This window comes from Micromys minutus, assembly GCF_963924665.1.
Source record: "Micromys minutus genome assembly, chromosome: 1".
Classification (NCBI taxonomy): Eukaryota; Metazoa; Chordata; class Mammalia; order Rodentia; family Muridae; genus Micromys; species Micromys minutus.
In genome coordinates, this window is record NC_137969.1 from 19,719,643 (window position 1) to 19,740,672 (window position 21,030).

A 21,030-nucleotide genomic window follows, 5' to 3' on the forward strand; every position below is an offset into this window, starting at 1 on the left:
CTGAAGCTGTTTATCAGCTGTAGGAATTCTCTGGTGGAATTTTTGGAGACACTTAGGTATTTTATCATATCATCTGTAAATAGTGATATGTTGACTTCTTCCTTTCCAATTTGTATGTTTTTGACCTCTTTTTGCTGTCTGACTACTCTGGCTAGTACTTCCAGTACTATATTGAATAAGTGGGGAGAGAGTGTGCAGCCTTGTCCAGTCCCTGTTTTTTAGTAGGATTCCTTTATCGTCTCACTATTTAGTCTGACGGTGGCTATTGGTTTGCTGAATGTTGCTTTTACTATGTTTTCTATATGGGCCTTGAATTCCTGATCTTTCCAAGACTTTTAACATGAAGGGGTGTTGTATTTTGTCAAATGTTTTCTCAGCATCTAATGAGATGATCCTGTGGTTTTTTTTCTTTTGAGTTTGCTTATATACTGGATTACACTGATCAATTTCTGTATATTGATGCATCTCTGTATCCCTGAGATAAAGCCTACTTGATCATGGTGAATGGTCGTTTTGAAGTGTTCTTCTATTCTGTTTTCAAGAATTTTATTGAGCAATTTTTCATCAATAACCACAAGGGAAATTGGTCTGAAGTTCCCTCTCTTTTTTTAATTGAACAACATTATTTAAATAGAAAAGATAAATGTACAGATTTTAAAAGCATTTTTGCATAACAGTATATGATTACATTTTTGTCAGTACTTGATTTTTTTTTAAAGGTTTGATAGTATGTATTAAAATCTTACTAGTTATAATGAGCATAAAGGATATGTAAAACAAGATATAACCTGGAAGTACTCAAGTTTTCTTGGTGTGTAAAGATTAAGCATAATAATTTTTCTTTTTTTTTTTTTGGCCTTTGTTTTTCGTGAACTTCACACATTCTGTGAGTTGTTTCTCGGGTGTTCAGAGCTTTCTGGGATTAGTATCCCATTATCAGTGACTGCATATTATATCTGTTCTTTTGTGACTGGGTTACCTCACTCCGGATGATATTCTCTAGATGCATCCATTTTCTTAAGATTTTCATGAAGTCATTGTTTCTGATAGCTGAGTGGTGCCCCATTGTGTAAATGTACCACACTTTGTGTATCCATTCATCTACTGAAGGACTTCTGGGTTCTTTCCAGCTTCTGGCTATTATAAATAGGGCTGCTATGAACATTGTGGTGCATGTGTCTTTGTTGTATGTTGGAGCTTCTCTGAGGTATATGCCCAGAAGTGGAATAGCTGGATCTTCAGGTAGGACTATGTCCAATTTTCTGAGGAACTGCCAGACTGATTTCCAGAGTGGTTGTACCAGTTTACAACCGCATCAACAGTGGAGAAGTGTTTCTCTTTCTCCACATCCTTGCCAGTATCTGCTGTCATCTGAACTTTTGATGTTAGCCATTCTGACTGGTGTGAGATGGAATCTCAGGGTTGTTTTGATTTGCATTTCACTGATGGCTAAGGATGTCGAGCACTTCCTTAGATGCTTCTCAGCCATTTGATATTCCTCAATTGAGAACTTTTTGTTTAGCTCTGTATCCCATTTTTAATAGGGTTGTTTGATTCTCTGGTGTCTAGCTTTTTGAGTTTGTATACCTTGAATATTAGGCCTCTATCTGATGTGGGGCTGGTAAAGATCTTTTCCCACTCTGTTGGCTGCTGTTTTGTTTTCTTGACAGTGTCCTTAGCCTTACAGAAACTTTGCAATCTCATTAAGTTTCATTTGTCGATATTTGACCTTAGAGCACAAGCCATTGGTGATCTGTTCAGGAAATTTTCTCCTTGTGCCTATATGTTCTAAGATTTTCTCTACTTTCTCTTTTAATAGTTTCTGTGTACCTGGTTTAATGTGGAGATCCTGGATCCACTTGCACTTGAGCTTTGTACAAGGAGATAAGAAAGGGTCTATTTTCATTCTTTTGCATGCTGAGTGCCAGCTGGACCAACACCATTTCTTGAAGAGGCTGTCCTTTTTCCATTGAATGTTTACAGCTCCTTTGTCAAAAATCAAGTGACCATATATGTGAGGGCTCCTTTCTGGATCTTCTACTCTATTCCATTGATCCACATGCCTATCTCTGTACCAGTACCGTACAGTTTTTAACACAATTGCCTTGTAATATAGCTTAAGGTCAGGGATGGTGATTCCTGCAGATATTTTCTTGTTGTTGAGAATGGATTTCGCTATTCTAGGTCTTTTGTTATTCCAGATGAACTTGCACATTACTCTTTCCAACTCTATGAAGAATTGGGTTGGAATTTTAATGGGGATTGCATTGAATCTGTAGATTGCTTTTGCTAAGATGACCATTTTTTAAAAAGATTTATTTATTTTATTTATATGAGTACACTGTAGCTGTCTTCAGACACACCAGAAGAGGGCATCAGATCCCATTACAGATGGTTATGAGCCACCATATGGTTGCTGGGAATTGAACTCAGGACCTCTGGAAGAGTAGTCAGTGCTCTTAACCACTGAGTCGTCTCTCCAGTCCCAAGATGGCCATTTTTATAATGTTGATCCTTCCTATCCATGAGCATGGGAAATCTTTCCATTTTCTGAGATCTTCCTCGATTTCCTTCTTCAGAGATTTGATGTTCTTGTCATACAGGTCCTTCACTTGCTAGAGTCACACCAAGGTATTTCATATTTTTTGTAACTATTGTGAAGGGTATCTTTTCCCTAATTTCTTTCTCCACATGTTTGTTCTTTGAGTAGAGGAAGGCTACTGATTTGTTTGAGTTAATTTTATATCCAGCCACTTTGCTGAACTTGTTTATCAGCTGTAGGAGTTCTCTGGTGGAATATTTGGGGTCACTTAAATACACTATCATGTCATCTGCAAACAGTGATGTTTTTACTTCTTCCTTTCTAATTTGTATTCCTTTGATTTCCTTTTACTATCTAATTGCTCTGGCCAGGACTTCCAATACTATGTTGAATAGGTAGGGAGAGAGTGGGCAGCCTTGTCTAATCCCTTATTTTAGTGGGATTGCTTCAAGTTTCTCACTGTTAAGTTTGATGTTGGCTGTTGGTTTGCTGGATATTGCTTTCATTATGTTTAGGTATGGGCCTTGGATTCCTGTTCTTTCCAAGACTTTTAACATGAAGGGGTGTTGAATTTTGTCAAATGCTTCTCAGCATCTAGTGAGATGACCATGTGGTTTTTTTCTTTGAATTTGTTTATATCGTGGATTACGTTGATGGATTTCTGTATATTAAACCATCCCTGCATCCCAGGGATGAAGCCTACTTGATCATGGTGAATGATCATTTTGATGTTTTCTTGGATTCGGTTTGCAAGGATTTTGTTGAGTATTATTGCATCAATGTTCATAAGTGAGATTGGACTGAAGTTCTCTTTTCCTGTAGGGTCTTTGTGTGGTTTAGAAATGAGGGTTATTGTGGCTTTGAAAAATGAGTTGGGTAGTGTTTCATCTGACTCTATTTTGTGGAATAGTTTGGAGAGTATTGGTATTAGGTTGTCAATACATGTCTGATAGAATTCCTCACTGAACCCATCTGGACCTGGACTTAGTTTGGTTGGGAGGCTTTTGATGACTTCTTCTATTTCTTTTTTTTTTTTTTTATTTTTATTTTTTAAGATTTGTTTATTTATTTCATATATGTGAGTACATTGTCATTGTCATCAGACACACTAGAAGAGGGCATCAGATCTCATTACAGATGGTGTGACCCACTATGTGGTTGCTGGGAATTCAGGACCTCTGGAAGAGCAGTCAGTGCTCTTAACTGCTCAGCCATCTCTCCAGCCCAACTGCTTCTGTTTCTTTAGGTGTTATGGGATTATTTAGATGGTTTACCTGGTCCTGGTTTAACTTTAGGATCTTGTATCTGTCTAGGAATTCATCCATTTCCTCCAGATTTTCCAGCTTTGTTGAGTATAGTCTTTTGTAGTAAGATCTGATGATTTCTTGAATTTCCTCAGTTTCAGTTGTTATGTCTCCACTTTCCTTTCTGATTTGTTAATTTGGATACTCTTTCTTTGCCCTCTTGTTAATCTCCCTAAAGGTTTATCAATCTCTTAATTTTCTCAAAGAACCAGCTCTTGGTTTTTTTTGATTCTTTGAATGGTTCTTTTTGTTTCTATTTGGTCAATTTCTGCTCTGAGTTTGATTATTTCTTGCTGTCTACTCCTCTTGGGTGTATCTGCTTTTTTTTGTTCTAGAGCTTTCAACTGTGCTGTCAAGTTGCTAGTGTATGCTCTCTCCAGTTTCTTTTTGGCAGCACACTGAGCTATGAGTTTTCCTCTCAGTGCTGCTTTCATTGCATCCCATAGGTTTGGGTATGTTGTGTTTTCATTTTCATTAAATTCTAGAAAATCCTTTATTTCTTCTTTGACCATGGTATCGTTTAATAGAGCATTGTTTAGTTTCCATGTGTATGTGGGCTTTTTGTTGTCTTTGTTGTTATGAAAGACCAGCCTTAGACCATGGTGATCTGTTAGGATGCATGGGAGTATTTCAATCCTCTTATATCTATTGTGACTGATTATATGGTCAGTTTTTGAGAAGGTGCTGTGAGGTGCTGAGAAGAAGGTGTATTCTTTTGTTTTAGGATGATATGTTCTGTAGATATCTATTAACTCCAATTGGTTAATAACCTCTGCTAATTTCACTGCATCCTTTTTCAGTTTCTGTTTCCATGATCTGTCCATTGATGAACATGGGGTGTTGAGGTCTCCCACTAATATTGTGTGGGGTGCAATGTATTTTTTGATCTTTAGTAGGGTTTCTTTTGTGAATATGGGTGCTCTTGTGTTTGGAGCATATATGTTAAGGATTGAGAGTTCCTCCTGACAAATTTCCCCTGTAATGAGTAAAAAGTGTCCTTCCTTATCTTTTTTGATAACTTTTGGTTGAAAATCTACTTTATTCAATATTAGAATGGCCACTCCAGCTTGTTTCTTGGGGCCGTTTGCTTGGAAGTTTTTTTCCCAACCTTTTACTCTGAGATAGTGTCTGTCTTTGTCTCTGAGATGAGTTTCCTGTATGCAGCAAAATGCTGGATTCTGTTTATGTATCTAGCCTGATAACCCATGTCTCTTTATTGAGGAGTTGAGTCCATTTATGTTAACAGATATTAAGGAATAGTGGTTGCTGTTTCCTGTTATTTTTGCTTTTAGAGGTAGAATTGTGCCTGTATGTCTTTCTTCTTTTGATTTTCTTGCTTAGGTATTTTCTTGTTTTTACTAGGATGTAGTTTCCTTCCTTGTATTGGGTTTTCCACCTATAATCCGCTGTAGTGCTTGGTTTGTGGTCAGATATTGTGTAAATTTAGTTTTGTCCTGGAATATTTTGTTCTCTTCATTTATGGTGATTGAGAGTTTTGCTGGGTATAGCAGCTTGTGCTCTCTTAGGGTCTGCATGATGTCTCTCCAGGATCTTTTAGCTTTCCTAGTCTCTATTGAGAGGTTGGGTGTGATTCTGATTGGTCTGCCTTTATATGTTACATGACCCTTTTCTTTTACTGCTTTTAGTATTCTTTCTTTGCTTTGGGCACTTGGCGTTTTGACTATTATGTGTCGGGAGGAATTTCTTTTCTGGTCCACTCTATTTGGAGTTCTGTAGGCTTCTTTTATGGTTATGGTCATCTCATTCTTAAGGGTAGAGAAGTTCTGCGATTTTGTTGAAGACATTTACTGTGCCTCTTAGTTGATATTCTTTGCCCTCTTCTATTCCTATTATCCTTAGGTTTGGTCTTTTACTTGAGTCCTGGATCTTCTGAATATTTTGGGTTAGGAGCTTTTTGTATTTTGCATCTTCTCTAACTGTTTTGTCTATGTTTTCAATGTTGTCTTCGGCCCCTGAGATTTTCTCTTCCATCTCTTGTAGTCTGTTGGAAATGCTTGCATCTGTGACTACTGATTTCTTTTGTAGGTTTTCTACCTCCAGGGTTGTCTCTTGTAGTGTTTTCTTTATTGTTTCCATTTTTATTTTAAATTTCTTCTTCAATTCCTTTATCTCTTTGGTTCTGTTTTCCTCTAGTTCATTGATTTCTTTGAGTGTTTTTCTTGTTTCCTGTTTAAAAGTTTCTGTTTCTTTATGCTTTTCCTCCCTTTCTTGTTTAAGCATCTCTATCATCATCTTGAGTTATGATTTTGGATCTGAGTCTTCTTTTTCTGGAGTGTTTGGCATTCAGCTGTTTGCTGTGATGGGAGACCTGGGTTCTGGTGTTGCCAGGTTGTCTTGGTTTCCATATAGTAAGTTATTTCTCTTTCCTCTTGCCATCTTGTTGTCTGTGATTATATGTGGTCTTGTTGTCAGTGATTGGTTCCTGTCTCTCCTGTGTACCTGGCCTGTGTCCCTGGATTTCCGCTGTTCTCAGTGGCACATGGCCTGAGTGTTTGGTCCGCAGGCATCGGCCCTCTGGGTGGAAACTGAGTCCCTAAGGCAGAATTCCTGTTCCCCTTAACCAATTGGCGGGGGGGGGGGGGGTCGCCCTATCTGTGTGCTCGGCCCAGTCCTCTCTGTGCCCTGGCTACTTGTAGTGCAGTCTCATGAGGCCTGCGTCCCTGGCTTTCTGCTGTTCCTGGTGGCAGATGGCCTCTGAAGTTCTCTTTCTTTGGAGGATCTTTGGGTGATTTAGGAATAAGCTTAATTGTGGCTTCGAAGAATGAGTTGGTTATTGTTCACTCTGTTTCTATTTTTGTGGAATAGTTTGGAGACTATTCGTATTAGGTTTTCTAAGAAGGTCTGATAGAATTCTGACCTAAACCTTTCTGGTCCTGGGCTTTTTTTTTTTTTTTTTGTTTGGGACGCTTTTGATGACGGCTTCTATTTCTTTAGGGGTTATGGGATTGTTTAAATGGTTTATCTATTCCTGATTTAATTTTGGTACCTGGTGTCTGTCTAGAAAATTGTCCTCTAGGGAATCAAATAATCTTATTAAAAGATGGGATAAAGAGCTATACAGAGAATTTTTAACTGAAGGATATGGAATGGCTGAGAAGCACCTAAAGAAATGTTCAACTTCCCTAGTCACCAGGGAAATGCAAATTAAAACAACCCTGAGAGTCCACCTCACACCAGTCAGAATGTCTAAGATCAAAAACTCAGGTGACAGCAGATGTTGGTGAGAATGTGGAGAAAGAGGAACACTCCTCCATTGTTGGTGGGGTTGTAAGTTGGTACACTCTGGAAACCAGTCTGGCTGTACCTCAGAAAACTGGACATAATACTACGTGAGGGCCCAGCATTACCACTGTGCATATACCCAAAAGAAGTTCCAACATCTAACAAGGATGCACAACCATGTTCATAGCAGCCTTATTTATAATAGCCAGAAGCTGGAACAAAACCAGATGTTCTTCAACAGAGGAATAGATACAGAAATTGTGGTACATATACACAACGGAGCACTACTCAGCTATCAAAAACAATGACTTCATGAAATTTTTAGGCAAATAGATGGAACTTGAAGCTATAATCCTGAGTGAAGTAACCCAGTCACAAAAGAACACTCATTGGTATATACTCACTAATAAGTGGGTAGTATCCCAAAAGGCTTGGAATAACCAAGAAACAATTCACAGAACATATGAAGCTTAAAGAGAAGGAAGGCCAGAAGGTGGATGCCTCAGTCTTTTTAGAAGGGAGAACAAAACATTTATGGGAGGAATTAATCGAACAAATAGAGGATCAGGGATTGGAGAAAAGATCATCTAGAGACAGCTGGGGATCCATCCCATATGCAGCCACTAAACCTACAAAGTATTACCAATTTCAACTAGTGGCAGGAACCTGATATGGATGCTTCCTCAGAGGCTTAGCCAGAGCCATACTGATATAGCGGAGGATGCTTGCACCTAACCATCGGACTGAACACGGGGACCCCAATGAAGAAGCTAGAGAAAGGACTGAAAGAGCTGAAAGGGTTTGCAACTCTATGGGAAGAACAAAATGATCAACTAACCAAACCTACCATAGCTCCCAGGGAATAAAACACCAATCAATGAGTTCACATAGAGAGACCCATTGCTCCAGGTGCGTATGCAGCAGAGGATAGTATTCTCTGTCAACAATGGAAGGAGAAGCCTTTGGTTCAGGGAAGGCTTGTTTTCCCAGTGTAGGGGAATACCAGTGTGCTGAGGTTGGAGAGGGAGCACCTTAGTGGAGGCAGTGGAGGAACAGGGTATAGGATTGAGTTAAAAGAACATAACATTTGAAATGTACATACAGAGAGTATCCAATAAAAAGAAAAAGAAAAAGAAAAAAAAAAAGACTAAGATTACTATAATCTTATTTCAATAAAAATATAAAAGCAGTCACTAGAAAAATTATTAAGAATATGAAATGTTATAATTAATTTTCTCTAGATTTTCTAGTTTTGTTGAGTATAGGCTTTTGTAATAGGATCTGATGATTTCTTGAATTTCCTCATTTTTTGTTGTTATGTCTCTCCTTTCATTTCTGACTTTGTCATTGGATACTCTTGATGAGCTAAGGGTTTATCAATCTTATTGATTTTCTCAAAGAACCAGCTCTTGGTTTTATTGATTCTTTGTATAGTTCTTTTTGGTTGATTTCAGCTCTGAGTTTATTTCCTGCCATCTACTCCTCTTGGGTGTATCTGCTTCTTTTTGTTCTAGAGCTTTCAGTTGTGCTGTCAAGTTGTTAGTGTATGCTCTCTCCAGTTTCTTTTTGGAGGTGCTCAGTGCTGTGAGTTTTTCTCTTAGCACTGTTGTATCCCATAAGTTTGGGTATGTCATCCCTTCATTTTCGTTTAATTCTAAGAAGTCTTTGATTTCTTTTTTTATTTCTCCCTTGACCAACGTGTCATTGAATAGAGCATTGTTTAGCTTCCATGTGGGCTTTTTGTTGTTGTTGTTGTTGTTGTTATTGGAGACCAGTCTTAGTCCATGGTGATCTGATAGAATGCATGGAATTATTTTGATCTTGTATCTTTTGAGGCCTGTTTTGTGACCAACTGTATGGTCAGTTTTGGAGAAGATGCCATGAGGTGCTGAGAAGAAAGTATATTCTTTTGTTTAGGATGAAATGTTCTATAGATGTCTGTTAAATCCATTTGGTTCATAACTTCTGTTAGTTTCACTGTGTCTCTGTTCAGTTTCTGCATTCATGATTTGTCCATTGATGAGACTGGGGTGTTGAAGTCTTCCACTATTATTGTGTGTGGTATAGTATATGCTCTGAGCTTTAGTAGTGTTTCTTTTATGAATGTGGGTGGTCTTCTATTTGGAGCATAGATGTTCATGATTGAGAGTTCCTCTTGATAGATTTTTCCTTTTATGCATAAAAAGTGTCCTTCCTTGTCTTTTTTGATGACTTCTAGTTGAAAATCAGTTTTATTTGCTCTCAGGATGGCTACTCCAGCTTGTTTTTTGGGACCATTTGCTTGAAAGTTTTTTTCCAACCTTTTACTCTGAGGTAGTGCCTGTCTTTGTTGCTGAGATGAATTTTCTGTACACAGCAAAATGCTGGATCATCTTTGCATATTCAGCCTGGTAGTCTATGTCTTTTTATTGGAGAATTAATTCCATTGATGTTAAAGGATATTAAGGAATAGTGATGGTTGTTTCCTGCTATTTTTGTTGTTACAGGTAGAGTTATGTTTGTGTGATTTTCTTCTTTGGTGTTTGTTGCAAGAGGATTAGTTTCTTGATTTTTCTAGGGTGAAGTTTCCCACTTTGTGGCGGTGTTTTTCATCTATTATCCTTTGTAGGGTTGGATTTGTGGACAGATATTGTGTAAATTTGTTTTTGTCCTGGAACATCTTGGTTTTTCCACCTATGGTAATTGAGAGTTTTGCTGAATATAGTAGCCTGGGCTGGAACTTCTTTTTCCTTAGGGTCTGTATGATGTCAGTCCAGAATCTTCTAGCTTTTATAGTCTCTGTTGAGAAGTCTGGTGTAATTCTGGTCAGTCTGCCTCCATATGTTACTTAACCTTTTTCTCTTACTGCTTTTAGTATTCTTTCTTTGAGCATTTGTTGTTTTGACTATTATGTGTCTGGAAGAATTTCTTTTCTGGTCCCGTCTATTTGGGGTTCTGTAGTTTTCTTGTATGTTCGTGCTCATCTCTTTTTTTAGGCTAGGGAAGTTTTCTTCTATAATTTCGTTGAAGATATTTACTGGGACTTTCAGTTGATATTTTTTGCCGTCTTCTACACCTATTATCCTAGGTCTTCTTATTGTGTCCTGGATTTCATGAATGCTTTGTCTTACAATCTTTTTGATTTTTTATTTTGTCTGACTTTTGTGTCAATGATTTCTGTTTTATCTTCTGCTCCTGAGATTCTCTCCTCCATTTCTTGTATTCTGTTGGTGATGCTAGCATTGCATCTCGATATCTTTTCTAGGTTTTCCAATTTCAGGGTTGTCTCCTTTATTTTTTTCTTCATTGTTTCTATTTCCATTTTCAGTTCCTTCACCTGGTTGTTTGTGTGTTCCTTTAGCTCTTTAAGTGATTTTTGTGTTTCCTCTTTAATGACTTCAACTTCTTTGCATGTATTCTCCTTAAGTGTGTTATTTATGTGCTTCTCAAAGATCTCCATCATCATCATGAAGTATGATTTTAAGTCTAAATCTTGTTTTTCTGGTGAGTTCAGATATCCACTATTTGTGGTGGTGGGAGAACTGGGTTCTGATGTTGCCTGGTTGTCTTGGTTTCCGTTTCTTAGGGTCTTGCACTTGCCTCTTGCCATCTTGTTACAGGTGATGATATGTAATCTTGTTGTCTCTTATTAGAGCTTGTTTCTCTTGTGTGTCTGTGGGCCTGTGGTCTCCAGACGAAGATTGTTTCTGGGTGTTTCTCAGGGCAGGTTGTGAATTTCGAAGTCAGAGCTCAGTCCTGATGTACCTGGGCCAGGTCTGGCCTTGGGCCAGAAGTGTCCACTCCCAGGCAGTAACTCTGCCTGTGCCTTGAGTGTTCTGGGTGGCCTCTCTCAGGGTAGAACGTGGGTAGAAGAAGTTGTCTCACCCTTCCACCTTTCTGAGCTCCCAGGGACCTGTGGGCTGGCGGGCTGCTGGTCCTGATGAAACTCCCAAGGCAACTGATACAAGAATTTATTTTGGTTTATGGTTATAGAGGGTTAACTGTCAGTCACAGTGGGGAGGCATGACAGCAGATGACAGGCATAGTTATAAGCACAGGAGTCTGAGAAATCATATCTTCTGCTGCAGATTCAAAGTGTCCTCATCAGAATGGTGGTATTCCTTGGACTAACCCCTTATGTGGAGGCTTTTGACAGTTGATGTGTTGGTGTTCTTTTATAAAAGACTAGGGTAGGAGAAGGATTACTGGATCCTCAACTGGGATTCCAGCAGCTCCCTCCCACACCTGTCTGCCACGTGTATGTGATTCTGTCCTACTTGAACTTGGTCTCTTGGTCTTGGGAGGTACTGGAGTATGTACAGTATATAGAAGGTTACTTGAAGGGCTGCTCCATCTCTGCAGCTACAGGGAAAGCAGTATCTAGGCTGGAGAGAGACCTCCTGGGAATATGGCTGTAAGTAAGCCCTGTAAACTTAAGACTTTCTTAAATTGGATTTCACTTTATTTTGGAATTTAAGTGAAATGTACTTTATTTTGTCTTTGGTGCCCTTTACTGATGGGTGTATCCCTTTGTACACCCCCCAGGGAAAGAGTTCCTGTAGTAAATACCTAATAATTTTCTATTGAATTATGCACAGAGTGAGTGAATAACAAGAATTTGGGAAGATGAACGTTTGATAAGAAGTTTTACGTTGCTTTGGCCCTGGATGTGTTATTCTTTTACTTACAGCTCTAGGTGCCAGAGGTATCAGGTCCTCTAGGGTCTATTTCATCCCACTTGGGCTTTTTAGTTTCAAAGAACTCTTTTTCAGTAGAACGCTGCACTTGTAGATGCCTTTATCCTGGATCTCTGCTGACACTGTATGGAAGAATGGGAAAGTTCTGTATTTTAATGAAAATGTTAGTCTTTCAGTGGGCCTTAGTTCAATGAGAGGCTGGCTAGAAGAGTCGGAAACTTTCTTTTACCCAAGGGATATGATGCTTTAAAGAGTATTGCAATGGTTACATTCTCCTCATCAGAACCAGGAGCAGGAGGTGACCTTGTTTTTTTTTTTTTTTTTTTTTTTTTTTTTCCTGCTCTGCAAGTTCCTGGAGGTAAACCTTGTGAAAGTGTGGTGTGGTCTGAAGACTGGGCTGCTGAGAGTCCTGCGAACTTCAGTCAGTCTGCAGTTCATTGCAGCCTATTTGTCCTTCAAGTAGAGGAAGGCTACTGATTTGTTTGAGTTTATTTTATATTCAGCTACTTTGCTGAAGTTGCTTATTAGCTATAGGAGTTCTCTGGTGGATTTTTTGGGATCACTTAAATATACAATTATATCATCTGCAAATAGCGATATTTTGACTTCTTCCTTTCCAGTTTGTATTCCTTTGACCTCTTTTTGTTGTCTGATTACTCTGCCTAGTACTTCCAATACTATATTGAGCCACTGATAATTCTTAAGTAAAACTACATTCAATAGAAGTTTATGACATATACATGGACTAGAACCTTTATTAGAGATCCACATGTCTATACCTCTTGAATCCTAGGCATGTACCACTGTGCTAGCCAGCAGTACACAGTGGCAAATGTGTTCTGCTTGCATGTATTTTGTCTAACTTAGCTATTGTTTTTTACATTGAGTAAAGAGTTTCATGTATTAATTCAAAGGTTCCACAGTCTCAAGGATTAGTTATCACATCTTGGCCTTTATTTAATGAGTTTTAAACATCTCAAAGTTACCATGAGAATGTAATGGACATTGAATAATAATTTTTTTATTATTTAATGATAAAAAATATTAAAAATATGGCTAGATGGGGTGGAGGTAGAGAGATGATTTAGCAGTTAAGAACATTGGATATTCTTCCTGAAGACCTGGCTTCAATTCCCAGTACCCACATGGCAGCTCACAACTGTCTGTAACTTCTTGGATGTGATATCCTCATACAGACATACATACAACATAAGTGTACATAAAAATAAAAATAAATAAATTACTAAAATGTCATGTACAATTATGCAAACTGCTAATTTCACATTATCTATTTAGTGTGTGTTCCTAGTCTTCTAATCATATAGATGTATTAAACATCCTAAAAGTGAGACCACAAAGAATAATTAAAGGTGTGTCCAGGCCTGGAATCCAAGGGTACAACTCTTTCAGCCAACAATAAATACCATCACCCCCCACCACAGAGGGAGTAGAGTCAGTAAATTGGGGAGTGGTTATCTCTAGAGTTCAGCTTTGAAACTATATTTTTCAAGAAATTAATATTGTACTTTTTATTTTAGATAACTCTATTTCGTTAATGTTCTAAAAGGTTTTTGAAACTGGGTCTTGCTCTGTAGTCTAGACTGTTCTTGAGTTCACTATATAGTAGAGGCTAGACTCAACAGTCCTTCTGCCTTAACTTCTGTAGTTCTGGGAAAATAGCTGTGAGACACCACATCTGACTTTAAAATTACAGAATGATAAAATTGAAAAAGATCTTGGAAACTACAGGAATCTTATTTTAAGATACAGTTGTTTTTCAATGTGTATGGATATTTTCCCTGCATGTTTTATCTGTGTATGACAAGTTTGCAATTCCCCCATAGGCCAGAATAGAATGTTGGATTCTCTGCAACTAGACTCACAGACTGATGACAGCTGTCATATGGGTGCTGGGAACTCAACCAGGTCCTCTGGAAGAAAACCCAGTGCTATTAATTTTTGACTCATCTTTTTACTCCCTAGAAATCTACTTTTAAAGATAAGAGATAGGTGACTTAAGGGTCAGTGTGGCTTAATGAAAGCTCAGTACTGGAAGATCATACTAGCAGCCAGTCTTTTTATTTTAGGACTTCAACTATTAATTTTTGGCAGTTTTTGTAAGCGAGTTGTTGACTATCCTCAAGATTTAATTTTTCATATAAACTTAAAAATGTTGTTAGAAATGCTATGTGGTCAAAATGAATTATTTACTAACTGCTATAATCTCTGTTGTCTATGCTCCCAAGGTTGTTCACGTTTTTAGTTTATGTGTTGGGTAGAAATGCTACGTAGTGTTCCAGTAGTGTCTGTATTCAGTAATGTCACATTGCAGCTGCAGTGGAATACACCCTTATTACTAACTTACTACCTTCTGTGACTAATGTGTTGTATACCAACCTATTTATATGTGTAGCTAACCTGGAAGACTTTCTTGAACTTTAGCATTCATCTCCTTAGCAGTCAACATGATGCATGTATGGTGTCTGCAGACAAGCATGTTTCATCATTTAGTCCCTGGCTACAGTCCTGGTTTCATCAATTATCTATCTGGGTCACCTTGGTTATTATAACCATTTATCAGTAAAATGGGGATCATGCCAATCTCTGGAGGAGCTGTGAGGATTGGTGTAAAGATGTCAATCTGTGTTTGATGTTTAGCAGATGCAAAAATAGTTATATTATTATAACATAAGAAGTAGACATGAATCCCATAAGTGACTTCTCCTGTAAGCAGAGATTTGTATTAAGTGTTGAACCACACACTGGATGAGAATCAAGAATGTAGTGCTGTTATTTTTGTGTATGTATATACTTGTCTTTCTTCCTTCACAACATAATGGGATAAATTTAAAATGAATATGATCTATAAGAGGCAGGAAGCAACCCCTCTCTTATATTTAGGTTTTCTTGGACTCTTATTATAGTATCATGTCCAGTTTTACATTGCTCATTTTAAAGAGGATGTCAAAAAACTTTATGTAGTGTGTCCTGGGAAGACTCAATAGCATGATTAAAGGGACAGAAAATAGGCCCTTTGAGGCAGCCTTAAGGAACAGAGTTTATTTACTCTGGAAAGCAGACTGCTAAGGAGTTACTTAACTGTCTTCAAGTATAGGAAGGTTATTATAAGCAGGATACTTTTCAGTTGTTCTCTAAATGCACAGAGGGCTAAAAGAGGAAATCCACAATTCATTTAAAGAAAATTGTGTTAAACACTGAAATTGCCTATCAAGGGACATCATGGAATCTTCATTTTTGAAGACATCTAAAATTGCAGAGGCAGCAGATGGTCACTTACTGGAAAGTTTGAATGGTTGACTTTGTGAAAGTGAGAGGCAGTGTGTAGTCCTTGTGCTTTACTGTGACAGAAGTTTCTTATCCTGAATTCACTAAGAATTCTTTCGGTATCTTATTGGGAAATTACAACTTTGAAAAAATGCCTTAGCTTGCATTGCATCTTTTTCTCAGAATTTATTATAAATGGGATTATTTGTTATTGTTTCTACTTAGAACGCATATTTAAGTTGAAATCAATTATATATAAAAGCAACTGCATTTTATAATATGCCTGCTATATCTGAAACTTTGAAGAGTATTATTAATATTATTTCAAAAGTATGTTATAAATATTCTATAATTCTTTTGCAACAGGGAATCCTCTTGGTATATGATATTACAAACTACCAAAGCTTTGAGAATTTGGAAGATTGGTATTCTGTGGTGAAGACAGTAAGTGAAGAGTCAGAAACTCAGCCCCTGGTTGCTTTAGTGGGCAATAAAAGTAAGTTGTTACTCCTTATTTATGTATAAAAAGTTTTGCTTCTGTGGACTGAATGTTTGTGTTTTCCTACCAACTGATGTATTGAGACTAGAGTTTCCAATATGGTGGTAAGTAGAGGTAATAGCTTTTACAAAGTGACTGGGTCATGATAGCAGAGCCCTCATGAATGGGATTAGTGGTCCTTACAAGAAGAAACACAGCAGGATTCTTTTTCTTAGGAAGAAGGTGACCATCAAACCAGAAAGAGAGGTCACATCAATATCTGCTGTTACCTTGATGTTGAACTCATCAGTCCCTGGAACTAAAGGAAATAAAGTCTGTTCATTGCTCTTTGGTAGTTGATTATTGTAGTCCAAGTGAGACCTGGTAAAAGCATTTGCCTTCTTTTTTTTTTTTTTTTTTTTTTTTTAAAGACAGGGTTTCTTTTTTTGTGTTTAGTCCTAGTTGTCCTGTAACTTCACCCTGTAGACCAGACTAGCCTCCAACTCACAGTGATCTGCCTCCCAAGTGTCCGGCTGACATTTGCCTATATTGTTGATCATTTTATTCCTAAAATATATTTGCTATCTGGAAACAGCTTTTTTGGAGTTTAAGTAGAAAAAAATTTAAAATATGAATACCCAGCCAACATTTTTTTAGTGATATCTAATCTTTGAGCTTTGTAGTATATGATATGGATCATATTGAAAGAATAACTTTCAACTATGTGAACAGTCATACCGTGAGATTAAGACCTACTTTTCAGTAGCTTTTTTTGAGGATTGCTCTATCATAATTGTATTGTGACTTTTGGATGCTTTTGTAAAGGTAAGTTTAAGACTATTAGTGTATGTTCTGGCTTTCTGTGAAATTCAGGAAACAACATGGACTGTTAAGAATGGTAACAAAGCCGTAGATTTTATGACACTGCATTATAGTTTCAGTTCTGTTCTTGGGGTTTTGTGACATCTCACTTTATGACTATATTTTAGAGAAGGAATAGTTCCTGGGTGGCAGTTCATTATTCCTCTTACCATCTTTTATAAGCTTTTCCTGAAGTTTGAAGGGTTTATTTCTGAAATGCAGATGTGTGTGTGTGTGTGTGTGTGTGTGTGTGTGTGTGACAGAGAGAGAGAGAGAGGGAAAGAGAGAGAGAGAGAGGAAAGAGAGAGAGAATTGTGTTAGGGAGAAATACTTGGTAAAAAGTACAGATATGTAATTTTTTGAGATCAGTTTCTTGAACTATGATATATAGCATCTAGAAAGCATAAAACTGAACTGGCAACTCAAATACTATTTGGTTCATTGACCTATAGTACTTTTGAAAAGAAAATATTAATAAATTTTTAGATACATGAGGCATTATGGTATAATCTGATAGTCTCCAATTTACTTGAGGTCAGAGAAAGAGAAAATGAACTTAAATTATACCATGGAGGATTTAGTTGGGAACTGTTTCCTTGAGTCCAAGAGTTGTTAAATCAATGCCTATCTCTACCACCAAGAGAATTACCTTCACTAAATGTCTGAAACATGCAATACATTTTTCTCTGTAATTATTTAGGGAATAGTATTTCCTAAAGGGTGACCTAGATTTCTGCATTGTAGTTTTATATACTAAAATTTGCATTTAATAAACCTAATTTCTAATTTAAAACCATTATAAAGCAGGTGTGAAGCCATTTCTCTGCAGAGTTAAAAATAATATTGTCAGCTGTCTTGAAAAAAGTATTATATGTCACAAAATGGCATGGTCTTTGGTAGAAATTGTAGTGTTATTTTTTCTTTAGTTTAACTAAAAATTGCACATCTGTTTTATAAGTAATTCTTTTGGAGTGGATTATGATTTGTAGTTCATTGAAATCTCCCTTCCAAATAATAGGTTTTGGTCACTTTGGGTTCTATTTCTGTGTACAGCTTTTCATTTGAGATGATAATTTCTTGGTCAGTTGTCATGTTCCCAAAGCATGAACTTATTATATTCTACTTATACTCTTGTTGGAGGTTTCCCATCACTCCATGGGAAGCTGTAGGGGAGAGAGGGAAATTGTGATTTGTTTTTGTTTCTTTCAGGTTATAATCTAAGCATCATCTGAGATAATTGGCACAGTAGTATATAATTATATGCAGTATGCTGTGTGCTTAGGTTATCCTGTGACACATCCACTGTTGATTGATGTCAAAAACAGAATATTAGACTAGACTAAATACTGGTCTAGGCTGGTGGTGTTATGCCCAGGTAATAAAAATAAGACCTTATGTAAGTTATTTAATTTTTTTTCAGAAAATAGATTTCTGTATTTGAAGTTTACTGTTATAAAAATTTGTACTTTTAATTTTTGAGTTAGTGATACTCCCTTTAAAAAAAAAAAAACAAAACTATGTACTTATCATATGCTCCTTCAGAACAACACACAGCAAAGAGTATAGTTATAAAGACTGTTACATCTGTGACACAGGTGAATGCTCCCTGGCAGTTATTTACTGTGTAATCTTTCATTGGCCCAATTTCATGTGATTATAGAATGAAGGATTATTCTACAGTTAAGCCTATTAGGCCTTTAACTTTGAGTTTCCAGAATATTTTACAATTTGTGTTTCTAAATTGATGTTACATTAGTTAATATGATAGTGTGTGTTTATTTTTCTATTTGGGAAATACAATTTTATTTAAAAGTAGCAAAATTCACAAAAGACAACACATTATCAAAGCAAGAGAAACAGTGGATTAAGAGTAGAAACTGGTTTGTTATACTGTTGTTTAAATATGGTTTCCTTTGGCTAAAATTCGTTTCTATTTTTGTTTTCTTTTGTTGAAAATAAATTTTTTCAAACAATACATTCTGACTATGTTTCCCCTCTCCTATCTCTTCCCAATTCTTCCCCATCCAGATCCACAGCCCTTCTGTCTTTTCTTAGAGAACAAACAAGCACCTAAGGAATAATGATAGCATAAAGCACACACTTCCCACACAGGAATTCCATAGAAACACAAAACCAGGGACCATCATATATGCACAAAGGACCTGTAAGGACTCTCTACACTACTGCTGGGCATGAGCCTACAATTAAGAGTGTTTTGTTTCATCTTGTTTTACATGTACGTTATGCTCATTGTAACTAGTAAGATCTTAATGCACACTATCAAACCTTTAAAAAAAACCAAGTACTGACAAAAATGTATTCATATACTTTTATGCAAAAATGCTTAAAATCTGTACATTTATCTTTGTTTTTTAAAAGAAAGTTGTTCAATTAAAAAAAAAAGAATCAACAAAACTAAAAGCTGATTCTTTGAGAGAATCAACAAGATAAACAAAGGATTAGCCAAAGTAACTAAAGGGCCTAGAAGCCTTATCCATATTAACAAATTCAGAAAAAAAAAGTGTTTTGTTTTGTTTCCCCAGTGAGACTCCCTTGGAGACAAGGAATTTCTAAGAGATTGGAGCTAGCTTTTTGGTTAGGGGTGTAGGCATGTGTCCACATCTCCTCTCAGTTCCGGGATACCAACTGGTGTAGACCTGTGAAGTCCTGTGCATGCTGTCACAGTTCGGATGTTCACCTTATACACCAGCTGTGCTCTTTAGAAGGTCTTTTCTTTTTCTATGTCTTCTGTGCCCTCTGGCTCTTACATTCTTTCTGCTTCCTCTTCTGTAGGGTTCCCTGATCCCTGAGGGGACAGTTTTGTTTGTTTGTTTGTTTGTTTTTGTTTTTGTGGAACACAAAGCATACCTAAATACATCCTGTTTAATCCTGAATATTCCAAGGTCTTTCACTCTGTGCACATTGTCTGGCTGTGGATCTCTGTTTTCCTTCCTGTCTGTTGGAGGAAGCTTCTTGGATGACGATTAAGCAAAGCACTGACCAATGAGTATAGCAGAATATAAGAGTCATTTTATTGGTAGAACCATAGTATTTGGCTTTACCCTAGGTCCCTGGGCTATTCAGTTTCCAGTTCTTAACCACTTGAATAGTGTTGGGTGTGGTTTCTATTTTATGGAAGTAGGCTTCATTTAGGTTTTCTTGAGGGTAGAGCTTTCCAGGGTGAGGATTGATAGGATTTCAGTTCTTGAGCTTGGGGTTGAGCTCAGGGATTGGTGGGATTTCAAGCAGGCTTTTTACTCTGTAGGGTGGAGTCTGCTCACCTGCATCTGGAGGGGTTGGAGCCAGCCTTTGTCACCATTGGAGTGTTCTGTGGGCAGAGCCTGATGATTGGATGTCCTCAGGGACAAGGTCTGGCCTTTGAGTGGCTTACAATATCCACATGTAAGTGAATACATACCATATTTGTCTTTGTGGGGTCTGGGTTACCTCACTCAGTGATTTTTTTTTTCCTATCTCTATCCATTTATATCTGAATTTTATAATTTTATTTTTTAAAAAGTTATTTATTTTATGTATGTGAGTACACTGTAGCTGACTTCAGGCATATCAGAAGAGGGCATCAGATCCCATTACAGATGGTTGTGAGCCACCATGTGGTTGCTGGGAGTTGAGCTCAATACCTTTGGAAGAAGAGTCAGAGTGCTCTTAACCGTGGAGACATCTCTCCAGCCCACATAATTTCATTTTTAATGGCTGAGTAATAATCCACTGTGTATATATGTACCCCAATATCTTAATCCATTCATCTGTTCTTGGACATATAGGCTGTTTCCAATTTCTGACTATTAAGAGTAGATCAGCCAGAAACAACTCACAGACTATATGAAGTTCAAGAAAAACAAAGGCCAAAAAAAAAAAAAAAAAAAAAAAAGATGAAAAATCATTATGTTTAATCTTTACACACTAAGAAAACTTTGAGTATTTCCAGGTTACATCTTGTTTTACATGTACTTTATGCTCATTGTAACTAGTAAGATTTTAATGCACACTATCAAACCTTTAAAAAAATCAAGTACTGACAAAAATGTATTCATATACTTTTATGCAAAAATGCTTTTAAAAGCTGTACATTTATCTTTGCTTTTTTTAGAATAAAGTTGTTCAATTAAAAAAAAAAAGAGTAGATCATCGATGAGCATGGTTGAGCAACTGTCTCTATTGTATTCTGTATTGTAGAATGAAGTATCTTTGGTTATGTGCCCAAGAGTGGTGTAGCAGGATCTTGAGATACACTTGCTTTGTGTTCTATTTATTGAAGACAAAGAATATGTTGCTCAAAAATACAGCCTGTAGAAATAGTAAGTCTTAGGTAAAGTCAGTGAGAGACGTATTTGTAACATGTTCTGAGCTTATCATTAGTAGTGTATGTCATTACTTGATTTTTGTTAAAAATAGAAACATTTTTAGAAAAATACAACACTTTTAGCCTATATATTATTCTAAAACTATGTCAGATATTAGTTAGTGATATTTCTTAGTACAATCTAAGATCGTTCCTGAAATATAGAATGTTGTTTAAGATCACAGGGCTTTGGATATAGAGAGACTTACTTTACAAATCCAATTTCTACATTTAACAAAACTGTGTGTCTTCACATCTTTAAGTCTTGATTCCTTACA

General features: G+C 36.9%; 1 protein-coding gene across 2 annotated transcripts in view; it reads left to right on the top strand.

Moving 5' to 3' along the window:
• The window catches only part of RAB28 (RAB28, member RAS oncogene family), an 82,874-nt gene that overhangs the window by 15,484 nt on the left and 46,360 nt on the right, over window positions 1–21,030 (top strand). For both annotated transcript variants that reach the window (XM_080927073.1, XM_080927072.1), the window contains exon 4: window positions 15,417–15,546. In XM_080927073.1, coding sequence (XP_080783199.1) covers window positions 15,417–15,546 — 130 coding nt within the window. The remainder of the gene's footprint in view (window positions 1–15,416; window positions 15,547–21,030) is intronic.